The sequence below is a fragment of the Lepidochelys kempii genome, chromosome 11, assembly GCF_965140285.1.
Source record: "Lepidochelys kempii isolate rLepKem1 chromosome 11, rLepKem1.hap1, whole genome shotgun sequence".
NCBI classification, from domain to species: Eukaryota; Metazoa; Chordata; order Testudines; family Cheloniidae; genus Lepidochelys; species Lepidochelys kempii.
Genome location: NC_136390.1, coordinates 4,619,539 through 4,632,878, shown reverse-complemented (window position 1 = coordinate 4,632,878; position 13,340 = coordinate 4,619,539). Strand labels below are relative to the sequence as shown.

The window sequence follows — 13,340 nt, the reverse complement described above, 5'->3', positions numbered from 1 at the left end:
GACCTTCTGGGGTCCCTTCCAACCCTGATATTCTATGATTCTATGAAAGTCCATCAGCTAAATCCATATGTAGGGGCGTGAATCAACTCCCATGGCTCCAACAGAAGCTGCAAGATGCGCTCAGATACCATTGTGAAGGGTGGTAATAGAAACCCCTAAGGCAGGAGACCCCCAGCACAGCTGGAAAGCAGGCTGCTTTCGTTCATCTGCTTACATATGGGTTTTGGCGGCTAACTCCAGGCACCGGGTTTGACCATGGTGGTGGTGGTTATTTTTGATTTGCTGTGGCATTGCTCCAAAACCAGTTAAGGCTCTGCATTGGGACGGTTTCTGCTCTTCGGCTACGCTAACAAAACAGCTCTGTTCTCCAGGGCCGTGGTGCAGCACCGTCAGCAATGCTGGGGCACATGAAAGTAAACAGGGCGCAGCCATGTTTGACTTCTGGCTGAAGTAGATGGTCGGGAGGAGAGGGGCCGGGCGGGGTGAGGGCACAGCAGGGCAAGGCCCTGGCCAGGGGAGAACAGTGTGTGCCAAATGGAAAAGGACAAAAATCAATAGGGAAAGAATTTTTATTTTCAAGTTTTTAAGAGAATCTGACAAATGATGGAGAGTAAAAAAAAAAAGCCCCTAAAAACTATTTAAAAAGTACTTGACAGTGTCCCTTTAATACCCACAAATGATTCAGCCATTGTGCATTGAAAGAGGATGTTCCTGAAGAGCAATTGGTACTTTTGTGGATAGCTCCTAGAGAAGGAGACTTATTAAAAGCATAATATATTCACTCAGGGACTGTGCTCCCTCTTCAGACTAAGTCTTTGTTAGCTCATCATTTAGTCTTTTCCACACAGTCATTCAGCAGACTGGATATCAAGGGCTTAACCTATAAGATTGAGTGAGACTCTCTTGCAAGTTGAGCAGCAGGGATATACAGATAAAAAAACCCTCTTATGAGAGTCTGAATCACAGATGCAGGAGAAAGCTGTGGAGATGGGACTGGCCTAATGTAATCAATCAGGGGTGATGGGGTATGAGAGGAAATTAACCCGGAGCAGCCTCCTTTCTCAAAGTCTGCCTGGAGGATGGTTTTTGTGAGCGGGAAGGTTTGAATGTGGGATCTGGGGTCATCATACCAGTGCTTGTGCTTCAAACACCCACCACGCATCTGTACAAACTTCGCCAAAAAATGTCTGTCAAACCCGCTCCCAACGCCATTCTCCGAACCCCTTGCTGATTTTTGTTTTGGTGAAATATGGATGGATTTTTTTTTTAATATTAAAACTGAAAAATCCCCAGCCATTTCAGTGGAAATACTCTATCGCGAGTAATACAGGGCTCCGGAATGATTTATGAAACAAAATGATGACTCAGATCCCTGCTTAATACAATCTGAAAACTCCTCCAAATACATCGCTTCCGTCATTCCCCTTCTGTTTGTTATCATCCCACACTGTGTGTCTGTGTGCGTGTGGGGCGTGTGTGAGTGTGTGCAGAACATTACCCATCCCAGCTAATAAAACTTGTAAGACATGCTAATAGCGGCTCTTCCTCGGCTTCCCCAAACCTCTGCCTAGTTAGCTGTTAGTCCGTATTGCACTTGTTTTGTTATTTTTTTAAAAAATAATATTGACTGGCTGGAAAACGTTAACCTCTTTAGCATGAGTGTGCAGCTCTGCCTCCACCTTCTTCTTCCTCAGTTGGCCAAGTGCTGCTTACAACTTGTGCAGCTACCCAGAAAATTAAAGGCACACCATGCTTCTCTGCTCTTGAGTTCTTTGTCTCCTCCACTTCGCGTTAAGGCCTCCTGAATTCCGTTGCTCAGACTGTTGTGACCCTCATGACGAGCTCTCTGTTCGTGCTAGACTGGCTTCTCTGTTCGTGAGGCCTCAGCTGGCTGAGTATATGCAAGATGGTGTAAGCACAGTGGTGGTCAGACAGGGTGCCGTTGGCGTGGCTAGTGCCCCGGACCCCGTTGTCGGCTGGAGCGGAGTTGCTGGCTGTACCACCGGTGGAGGATGAATGGTTGGTTTGGGAGGAGGTTCGGAGGTTTGTCCTGGTCCCTGTTTTTTGGTCCTCCATGTCTTTTGTTTTGTCATAGTTCAGCACTTTCCACTGCTGATTTACCGCCTGCCACCGTTTGAAAATCCGGTAAACCGAGGGCCCTTCGTGTATTATTAGACCTGAAGGGAAGGCAAAAAAACAAGAGGAAATTTAGAGAGAAGCTGTAAACACAGCTCAGCATCGCTCCCTCTAGCTGCCTGCTTAGTGGCCCATGAACACAGCTCTCTTGGTCAGCGTGCATTCTACGATAAAGCAAGGTTTTTAATTACTGACTGGCAGAGCACAAGTCCTTGTGCTCAGCCGGACCGCCTTCCACCTGGATTAAACAGATCACAGTTTGATCTCAGCAGTCAGCAAACGCATCTTACATGCAGCAGGATGGCTTATTCTATACAGCACCACAATATCCCTTTACCAATGCACCTCTTGGTTTGATCCGCCATACATGCTGTAGGTCATGACTCAGCTGAAAATGTGTGCATGGGAGGTATACCTGGAATCTATGTGCTGTTGGCAGCCATTGGGCTAACATCACATGAACATGTAAATCAAATCTAACTGCATGCATAGCAGCAGCAGGGCAGTGGTTGTCTAGTGCCTGGAGCACAGGGTCTGGGAATCAAGACACCACAGTTCTATTCCTGACTGTCACTGACTTGCTGTGTGATCCCAGTAGAAGGACTTAACTTCTGTGTCTTGGCTATGTCATCTACAAAATGAAGATATATGATACGTACTCGTCTTTGGAGAGTGCTTTGATATTGATGGATGAAAAACCATGCAAATTATTCATCATAGCATTTTCACTAATACTGTGTCTGGGACAGGGTGTGTGTGTGTTTTTCTGGAATCTGTCTACCTGCACACATTGTATTTTCTGGATCCACCAGACAAACATCACACATGGATATAACAGGAGTGTTGTCTAGTGGTTAGAGCAGTGGACTGTGACTAGAACTCCTGATGTCTAATCCTGTCTACTCATTCCTGAGACATTGGATAGGTCAGTTCCCCTCTCTGTGCATCAGTTATGAGGTCTGTCAAATCAGGATAGTAAAAATACTCAACTCCCTTGCAGGGGGATTGTGATAATTAATTACTTAATCTCCATAAATCATCTGGAAGATAAAATATGCAACCTACGTGCTAAGTAAGTAGTAGTAATATTCTAAATACAGGACTCTACCCAGCTGCTCTGATACCGTAGAAAATGGCACCGTATAAATGCCTTGCTAGCTAGCTTAGCCAGATATAGATAGATTCCCCACACACTGGACTAGCATATCCTACTGACCTGGGGATAGAAACCGTGACACCGCAAACGTGCGGGCTTAGCTGACATATTGTAACATTATTCAATAAATCAAATTTCAATCTTGGTCTGAAACACTTAATTTAAAATAGGATGTTATACAGAAGTAATTCATATCAACCTCCAGATCAGACGTTGTTGGATGGTTCGGTGTACAGTGGTTCACCCATTACAAAAGCACAATAGCTTCCAGGCTACTGCAAGTATTCCAACAGACAGATAAACACTGAGTCAGGCCAGCACCTGGATTGTTTGTTTTCTCTTGGTACTGTTGGTTCACTCTGTCTGGGCCACGATCAAGATCAGATCAGGATGAGAGAAGCTTCCAGGTAGAGATGCCCCATTCACTAGCCTGTGAACTTTCATGAGCATAAATACAACAGCAGAGAATGAAAGACTCATAGAATCATAGGACTGGAAGGGACCTCGAGAGGTCATCTAGTTCAGACCCCTGCACTCATGGCAGGACTAAGTATTATCTGACCATCCCTGACAGGTGTTTGTCTAACCTGCTCTTAAAAATTTCCAATAATGGAGATTCCACAACCTCCCTCCGCAATATATTCCAGGGCTTAACCATTCTGACAGGAAGTTTTTCCTAATGTCCAACCTAAACTTCCCTCGTTGCAATTTAAGCCCATTGCTTCTTGTCCTATCCTCAGAGATTGAGAAGAACAATTTTTCTTCCTCCTCCTTGTAACAATCTTTTATGTACTTGAAAACTGTTCTCATGTCCCCGCTCCGTCTTCTCTTCTCCTGACTAAACAAACCCAATTTTTTCAATCTTCCCTCAGAGGCCATGTTCTCCAGACCTTTAATCATTTTTGTTGCTCTTCTCTGGACTTTCTCCAATTTGTCCACATCTTTCCTGAACTGTGGAAAGAGAGTCAAAGTCAAGTTCTGCCAAAGCCTGGAACTTGATCTCGCCACTTGCATTTCACAGTGGGTTTGTAGCCGTGAGTGCTAATTAAAATGACTTCAGTATGAGTGCCAAGCACGCCATTGCAGAAGTCCTTATAAGTACAAGTGTGCCGTGGAAATAGCATTTATGTATTTATAAGTAAAAGTAGAAGTGCAAGTACTTCCCACTCCTGTATGATAAGAATGAGCTTATCTGTTATAAGAATTTGCTTATCTGTTTTTTTCTTTGGACACTGACCCGTCACAGAGTTGTTGCTGCAGAAAAGTATCCAAACAGGGGGTCTTGTACTTTGGGGTTTCCCCAGACACTACGAACAAGTCTCCCCACTGCTACTGAGCTGGGCCGGGGAGTGAGTCTACCCATTGCTGGTTGTAGTGATCAATCAGAAGTGAAAGGGGTGGGCTGCCACCCTCCCTGGTTGGTGCAAGAGCTGGGCTTGAAGCTCCCAAGCCAGGACAATGGGTGCTGGAGGCCAACCAGAATCCAGGAGGTATGTGATTGTTTCAATCACCTATTTTTAAAAAGTATCTGTGGATAAAAAACCATTGTGCTTTATCTACCTTTACGATGTACTTAAGTACTAAGTACAGAATATTTGAAGCACTTAAGTATTTTGAAGTGCTCTCCCTAGTTGTACTTAACATGGGAACACTGTGCATATGGAACTGCATTTCATCAGAGGGAAACTATTTATTGCCATCACTGATCAACCAAACCTTAACTGTTTTGCCCTCTGTCCAGCACTCCTCCTTTCTGTCCGACACCCCAGTGAACTCCATTGGAACATCAGAGTGTTTTGTCATGGCTGGAGATACAGCCAACTGGTTGCACTTCCTGTCCTGAGATGTAAGGCTGCAGCCAACAGGTTATTAGAACAAACATTTACTTTAAAAGCTCATCCTAACCTCCAATGGGCAGCTAGAAAATGGATGGCAAAAGAGTTTGTCTTTCAAAATGTAACTCTGAAGCACTGTCATTTACTATCTCTTTGTAGATTGACTAGCACAATGGACTCTGAGCTGGCTGAGGCTGTTTGGCAATAAAAATGTTAAAGAAATAATAAAGAGGTCAGAGAGAGTAGGGCATCAGCAGGGGGAAAGGTTTGGGAATCGCTGAGACCTGGGGACAAGTTACAAACTTACCTAAAGATGCGATAATCAAATGTAACCTACAAGTACAATGTGAAAGGATCCTTTTTCAAAACATGGAGGCCTATTTGCTTGAAGTTAAATGTGTACATATCCTCCTGACTGCAATTGCCCCTATACGGACCATAACCACACATGCTGTATAGTGGGTATATGCATGTGCTGGTAACCATTTAGCTGCGTAAAAAGACATAGGCACGCACAACCATCTGATCCGCATGTCCAGCTATGTATGGTAGCTGCACTTCCATTGCACAAGTTGCCTTAAGTGAATGAATGGACAACATCCCGTTTAGATCATTGACTTATTAACCAGGACTATGACTGAGTTGTCACCGCCAGCAATTTTGAACATGGTGTTGCAAAAGATGTCATGAGGTCAGTGTTAGGGCCTAGTGAAATTTGCCAGTGGCACTCACCACCATATGGAATGCCACTCATTTTGGGGTTTGTAATAAGCTGGAAACTCTCTGAAAAGTTCACAACATTTTTGAGCAGTTGTGGGCTAATTAAGGGTTGGATGAGAAATGGGTAAAACTGGCCAATTTCTTTGTTCCAACCTGATAATCAAAGCATGACTAGGAAGGGATGAAAGTGTCTACCAGATGTCCCCTGATTGGGAAACTGCATCAGCACTGTTCTGGTGTCCAGCTCAGCATCTGCAGAATTAAAGCTCCAATTTAAATAAAAATTGAGTGTCTAGCCCTCCTGGTTGTGAAGAAGACCTTCGGAATGTGACCTGAGGCAGTGCTTCCTGTGTGACAGACAAATGATAGCTCTGGAAGTGCCCCATTCCCCTCAGTGGGACGTTGGCTCTGAGACTTTCTGACAACACAAGTGTTCACATGGTTAACTATTTCACTGCTGCTCATGTTAAATAAACAAGATTGATGATGGAATCTGGTATTTTCTTTGACGCAGTTTCTCCTCCCAACTGGCACAATGTGCAGGGCCCTGAACTTTGATTAGCTGCTCACGTCAAAAAAGGTAACAATATTAACAGCTGGCTATTCTGAAACTACAGAGCTTGGACTGTGGGTCAAGTTTAGAGTATCACAGATTTTTTTCCATCCTGCTTCTTGAGATTTGAAGAGCTCTTGTCATGGGTCATCTTATCACAACCCAACACCTAACTGTCATCACACAAAGTCTGATTTTTGTTTCCTCCCTTGAAATACAGTTCAGAACTGTTAACATCAGGCATAGAACAGGCCCCTGAAAAGCAGCACTCCTCTGGGATATTTTGGACAGATTCCACACCCAGACAAGGAAACAGAGACCTCTGAAGCAGCTCTAAAGTGGGTCAGTCCTTGAGAAGGAACATTAGATATGTATTTAAATGAGCTGTCTGATCCCTAAAAGGGGATAAAATTCCATCCTGAGCACTGCCAGGTTCAGTATTTCTTTGAGATCACTTTAAGCCCTGGGTCAAAGAACCCAAACTGGATATTTTCTCCTCAGCTGTAAATTACCCTCCATGGAATAAGATCCATTCTCCCAAGTATTAAGCATGGTGCTGGGATTGTAAATCCTCTTTTATTAGCTTACCACAAATATTACTGAACAGCCTGATTCAAGAGGGTAGTTTTAAAAATTCTTGTTTGCTAGCCTTCTAATTATAAATGTCTATGATCTTATGCTGTTTAATGTGTGACGTTGGTGGATCGGTTGTGACGTTGACTGAGCCCCAGTTTTTTCAGACAATTCTGGCTTCAAAATATTCATAAAAGTGCAAAATAACTTGTTTTCCTTTGTATTTGCCGGGCTCTAAATTACTTATCGATTTCCCAGTGCCGAGCTCAGGAAGCTGTAAAATTAAAAGGGAACTGAGCAGAGGAGTGGGCAAGGGGCGGAAGTAAAGGTGATTCATTTGAAACAGTAAATTCCAAGAGAGAGCTGGAGTCAGCCAATTAATATCAAGTTGTGAGAAATTGTATGCTTTCATCAAAACAAATTTGGGTTAAAATATAACTCGAATTCCTGCAGGCAGGTCCAGAGACCCTCTTCCCAGATGTACCATCACTTTGAGGACCTTTCTTACTAACTGGGGAGAATCCTCCCAGTTCAAGGCCTTGTTTATCTGGAGAAACCTGTAGAAGGTGTCAAATTCTGCTGGAATCTCCGTGTGTGCTTAGGAGCCATTCCATAAGGCAGAATGGGCAGGTGGGGTTCTGAACCCTCAAGATGCCCCATGGGGAAATTTCATGGACCTCATGATGTTTGGGAGGGGGCAGTGCCTCTGGCCTGGCTGCCCAGTCTCCCCACTCCCTGCATCACAGCATGGCTCCCCTCCATTCCCTTCAGGATGCTCCTTTCAAAAACTCCCTCTTCAGGATAGAAGTCTCTGAGTTTGCTAGAGAACCATGTTGGGGCATATGGCTACCACACGAAGCCCCAGCTCTGTGGTGTCAACAAGAAGGGGCTCCCGCAGAATCAGGGGTGCTGAGGAATTTTTTTCTTCCATCCCACCTTTCATACGTGGGGCACCCAGTTTGACTCCCCTTCCCACCTGGTCTGAGAGGGAGCATAAGGCCCTAAATCTAGCACACTGGTTTAGGGCAGCCTGCCACCCCACATGCAAAGAGCTCGCTCTTTCTATTAAGTCCTTTCTCTCCATTAGAAGTAGGTTTTCCTACTCTCTATCTCGTTTCCTTATTATTTGATTGAATTCCGTATTCTATTCAGGTTCTCATTCCATGTTCACCACCATGGTATTTGAGCACGTGTATGGGCCCAGACCTGTGCCGAGAGAGAAAGAGAATATTCATGTATTATGTCACAGCTCTCAAAAGTGAGCTCAACGCCTCACAACGCAGATAAACCCACCAATGGGTAGGCAGCTGGGGCATTGTGACCACTGCTTACCATGCTACCCATAATCATCTCATTGTTACCTTGTCTTTTCCCTCTTTGTTGTATCAACCTGTTGCCCCTTGTTTTATATTTAGATTGTAAGTACTTTGGGGCAGAGACCTCCTTTTTGTTGTGTTTTTACAGCACCTAGCACAACGGGGCCCTGATCCTTGGCTGGGCATTGCTCCTGTAATACAAATAATAATAATAAATGAGCCCTGCTCCAAGGTGCTTACAGCCTAGTTTCAGATCAGACACAGCGAGGCCATTAAAGAATGGGGCGGAGGGGCTGGATGGACAGACTTACACCAATGAAATTTCACAAACACTCAGCAAAGACATGAGAGCAGAGGCTCATGGAGCACGGGGTTGGCTCATTAATTCCTTGAAGAAGGAATTTGTCTCATTTTATTTATCCAAGTTCCTGATTTCAATCATGTTGTTTTTGTCCCCAAACAGAACTGGAGAGGTTTCTTTTCCAGGTGATCAGCCTGAGCCTGAGGAGCGGAGCTATGGCTGATGGAAAATTTCATTTCCACAATCCGCTGCTTGCAGACAGCTAATCCTGCGCGTCTGTTCAGAGAAACAGCATACGTGATACACAGGAGTCAGAAACTGAAGCACGGGAAAGAGTTTCTAATAAAGGCCAGGCAATAAGTCTGATGTGGCTCTGGTGCTCGGATGGATAAAGAAGAGCATGGTGCTCTGCACCTGTCTCCAGTCAGTGCTATTACACCTCACTCTTCTGAGCGGACCATTCAAAGCGACAACGGAGAAACCACTCTCACGTGATTCGTAACGGCTCATTTCCGCACAACAGGAGCCTTCGTAACATGTTACCTCACCATGTCTCTCCTTCTCAATTTCCCCCTCCCTTCTATTGTCTGTTTCACTCACTCGCTGTGTCTCGTCTTATGTGAGATTGTGAGTTCTTGGGGCTACGCACCCTTCCCAGTTGTGTATCTGTACAGCACCCCTCACAATAGGGCCCCGGCCCACAATGAGGCCTCTAGATGCTGCTGCAATGTTGCTGCTATTCTGTTCAGTTTCCTCAACTGGGCCCATCATTGTGGCATCAGAGCTGTTCCCTTTAGTCTCCTACCTTTAGAGCAGCACATTTCTCCCACAGGTATGCCATGTACATCATCCCTAGCCAGCATGATGGTCTATTTCACTGAGGCCACGGGTGGCTTTGGTGCTAAGGGAAAGATCTTGGCACCTGTATGGGGACTCTTCCTTTCTTGCAAAGCCTTTGGGTTCAAATATGGCTCCTCCACAAAGGCTCAGACAACACAGTGAAGGCCTGGTTCCCAAAACTGGCAGCTCCTGTCTCTAAGCCACCTCCCCTCGCTCCCTGCTTCCTGCGTACCATATGGTGGAACTCCGTGAGCAGCAGGTCCCTTCTCAGAAGCCATCACACCGCAAACAGACAACATTACAGCCCCTAATGCCTACCCTTAGTTTCAGCTAGAGGCTAAATCCTGACAATGGAGAGATTAATCCAATGTGTCAAGATCTCAAAGGGTTGCAACACTGCCTGCTCCACAAGGAGAAGGATCATTACAACACGCGTGTGTGTGTGTATGTATCCTCTAGTTTGCAGGATGCTACCGAGGCAAGGGACACAGTTTCCAGGCGATGACAACATAACGGCTTGCAGTCGTCTAGTGCCTTCCAAACTGATACATAAATGACACGTCCTGGGAACGCTTTACCCCCGCCACTGAGCTGCAGCTGCAGTTAGTGGCAACCCACACAGATGTTTGGGATGGGAAACAAAGAACACTTTATCCAACTGAACCTGAAAGGGGAATTGAGATGGCAGATTGGAATCACGCACCTTGGAATTTGTACAGGAGGCTGGGGCTAGCAGCTGCTTGCTTGAGAGGTGCCAGGGGAGCGTTCTTGCCCATAAGCACTCAGGTGCGCGGTGTGACAGCTCATTTGAAAGGTGGCACGTTTGCCACACAGCACCCCTTAGCACCACACTGGGGCGGGGGTTCCGGGCTGACTCGGAAGAAGGCGCTCTGCCTGCTGACTCCCTTCCACCACTTCCTGGAGCAAAAGTGTGTGTTGCTAAGGAGGGTGTCTCTCCACCAAGTTTCGACTGGGCGAGAGCACAGCAACCCAGTCTGGTCTGTTTGCAAGCAACAGAGCCAGCTCTCTGCAGGATGCCACACCTGGCCGGGGAGCTTTAATGGACACACAGCAGCATGCACAGTTACTATTGGGATCCCTCACACACGTACGGAGAGTTGGGAGTCCGGTTCTTCAGCCTCTACCCACCTGAACAACAAGCCAGGGCCTATCCTCCCCCTGACCAGAGCACGATTCTCATTCCTGTTTTATTCCCTGCTGCTGGCTGGAAGTTAACCCCCACCCCTGCTCGAAATAAATAAATCATGGACATAATAAAGCCGCAGATTAAAGGGCAATGTGTATCAATAAAGGCAGCAATAAATGAGCTCCTTCTCATACCCAAACGAGAAAACACTCAGGCAGAATGACTTTATTGTCACAATCTTGCAAATTGCCTCCCTCTCCCCCTGCCCTGTAACCTGCAGCACGCGCTGCTCTACCCACAGCCTCCACGGCTGTGAAGTCAATGGAATCGTATCTCATGCATCAGTGGGCGGAATGGGCAGGCACAGACGAGCATGCCTGTCACACTCCCTGCTGGTCCCCGGCCTGGCCCGTGGAAGCAAATGATCCAACCAATGGACCAAATTCAGTGATGAATCCTGGTCACGTGCCACCGGAGGCACGTTGTGTGTATGTTAAGAAGAAGAGATGGGCAGACCTGAGCCCAGATCCTTCGGCTGCAATTAGACCAGTTTGAAGAAAGCCAGAATGGCACAGAATGTAGTATCTCTCTCTACTTTACTCAATGGCCCGTTCTTTAGCTAGGAAAGCTTCTCTTGATCCAGCGAGCAATGACAACTCCCTGCGCAGAATCCCCTGAGCTTCATTACCAAGTTCATAGAATTGTAGGGCTAGAAGGGACCTCAAGAGGTCATCTAGTCCAGGCCCCTGCACTGAGGCAGGACTAAATAAACCATTCTAGACCATCCTGACTGGTGTTAGTCCTACCAGTTCTTAAAAACCTCCAATGATGGGGAGTCCACAACCTCCCTTGGAAGCCTATGCCAGAATTTAACTATTCTTATAGGTATAAAGTTTTCCCTAATATCTAACCTAAAGCTCCCTTGCTGCAGATTAAAGCTGATTATTTCTTGTCTTAGCTTCAGTAGACAAGGAGAACAATTGATCACCATCCTCATTATAACAGCTCTTAACACATTCGAAAACTGTTATCCGGTTCCCTCTGTCTTCTTTTCTCAAGACTAAATGTAACACCGACAGACCCCGGTTGTCAGCGGCCGGGATCAAACTGGGGACCGCTGGAGCTTAGTGCACGAGCCTCTACCACATAAGCTAAAAGCCAGCTGGCTCTTAGCTAACACTGTAGAGCAGACTCATTTTTTATCTCTTTCTAAGTGGTCTTGGTGCCACCAGATGGGACAGAAAACCACACCCAGAAGGTGTGTGGGTTACATAAACGTGCCCAGGGTTTGCAACCTTTCCTCATAGGTCAGGTATTTTTTAACCTTTTACCACTTTTTAATTGCTCTCCTCTGGACTCTCTCCAATTTGTCCACATCTTTCCTAAAGTGTGATACCCAGAACTGGACACCGTACTCCAGGTGAGGCCTCACCAGGGCCGAGTAAAATGCCTTACATTCAACACTCCTGTTAATACACTCTGGTTCTCAATGAACTGCTTGAGGAGGGCAGCATTTCTCATTCCAAAAGGGTGCCGTGCTGGCCAGTATGTTGGATGCAGGAGCCCTGGCATTTCTAATTAATCAGGTGGCTTCTCTCCCTGTGTCCTGCAAACACCACAAGCCTCTGCCATTAGAAGAAGAGGACCTAGGCTGCTGGTGGCACCAATGTTGTCTCTGCAGAAAAATGACTGATGTCTTGATGGGCAATTTCCAGCTGAGATTAGTTTAGCAAATCTGGACCCGTTCCCACGAACCCCTCAGCAGCCAGTGGTACTCTTGCCTACAGATTCTGTGGATCCTGATTTGAACGTTGGCCATACTAATTGCTAGGACCCACCTGTGACAGACCACCACCACAGATAAGGGACTCACGAATAGTGTCCAAAGGATGAATAGGTCCCGTCTAGGAATCTATGATGAGGGATGAGAGCTGAATTCACTTGGCTCCTCTCTCTCTCCCCTCTTGCCCACGGCGCAGGCTTCTCTCCTAGCAGCGAGCAGGAACAATAGCACCAAAAGCAGCCTGGGTCCTCCACGTTGCAGTTGGAGGTGAGTCCCTGCTCCCTTGGTCTTTGAGCAGGGAGTGGATTCTTCCTGCCACGATCGTGCTGTCCCTCCCCTGGCCACTGCAGCTCTCCTCCACCTCCAGCCCCATGGCCACCTGGCAGGGATCAGGACCCAGCAGGAGTGGGAGACAGGACAGGACTCGCATGGAAGACGGGGCTCCTGGATGGAGTTAGGGTGATCTGGTGAGTTCACCTAGCAGCGCTGATCCACCTCCGACTCCTTACCAGACCCCCACAAGGACCAATTAAAACCACCTCAGGATTAACTCGAGTCCTGTTCTGGTGCATCAGCGGGCAGAAACCCAACCCACCAGCAGAAGGCTCAGACATACCTACAAGCACTGCAGGTTCAACTCAGAAAGGTTTGGACTGGACAAAGGGAAAACCTTTGCAACAGCAAGGACAACTGGGCAGGCACGCAGCTGGGAAAAGCAGCCTGGCATAATGCAGGTGCTTGGAGTGGATGGTCTGAAGACTAGTTCTGGCCTTACAATTCGCACTATGGTGTCATTTATATTGAGAGCACAGGATGTTCCCCATGTGAGCTAAAGGGGAATCTCTATTTGCTATTAGCAGACACACAGATGAACATTTCTGATTCTAACCCTAGAGGGCAGCGGGGCCCAGTCCCACCACGTGCTTTATTCCAGTGCAGTATTTAGTGGAAGGGCAAGAACACGGGATCATTCTCTATCC

General features: G+C 46.6%; 1 protein-coding gene across 1 annotated transcript in view; it reads right to left on the bottom strand.

Annotated features, from left to right (window-relative positions):
• Positions 1 to 633: 633 nt before the first annotated feature.
• MARCHF4 (membrane associated ring-CH-type finger 4) overlaps positions 634 to 13,340 on the bottom strand; it is a 158,552-nt gene continuing 145,845 nt past the window's right edge. Inside the window, exon 4 of the mRNA XM_073305012.2 lies at positions 634 to 2,177. Coding sequence (XP_073161113.1) covers positions 1,816 to 2,177 — 362 coding nt within the window. The 3' untranslated portion in view covers positions 634 to 1,815. The remainder of the gene's footprint in view (positions 2,178 to 13,340) is intronic.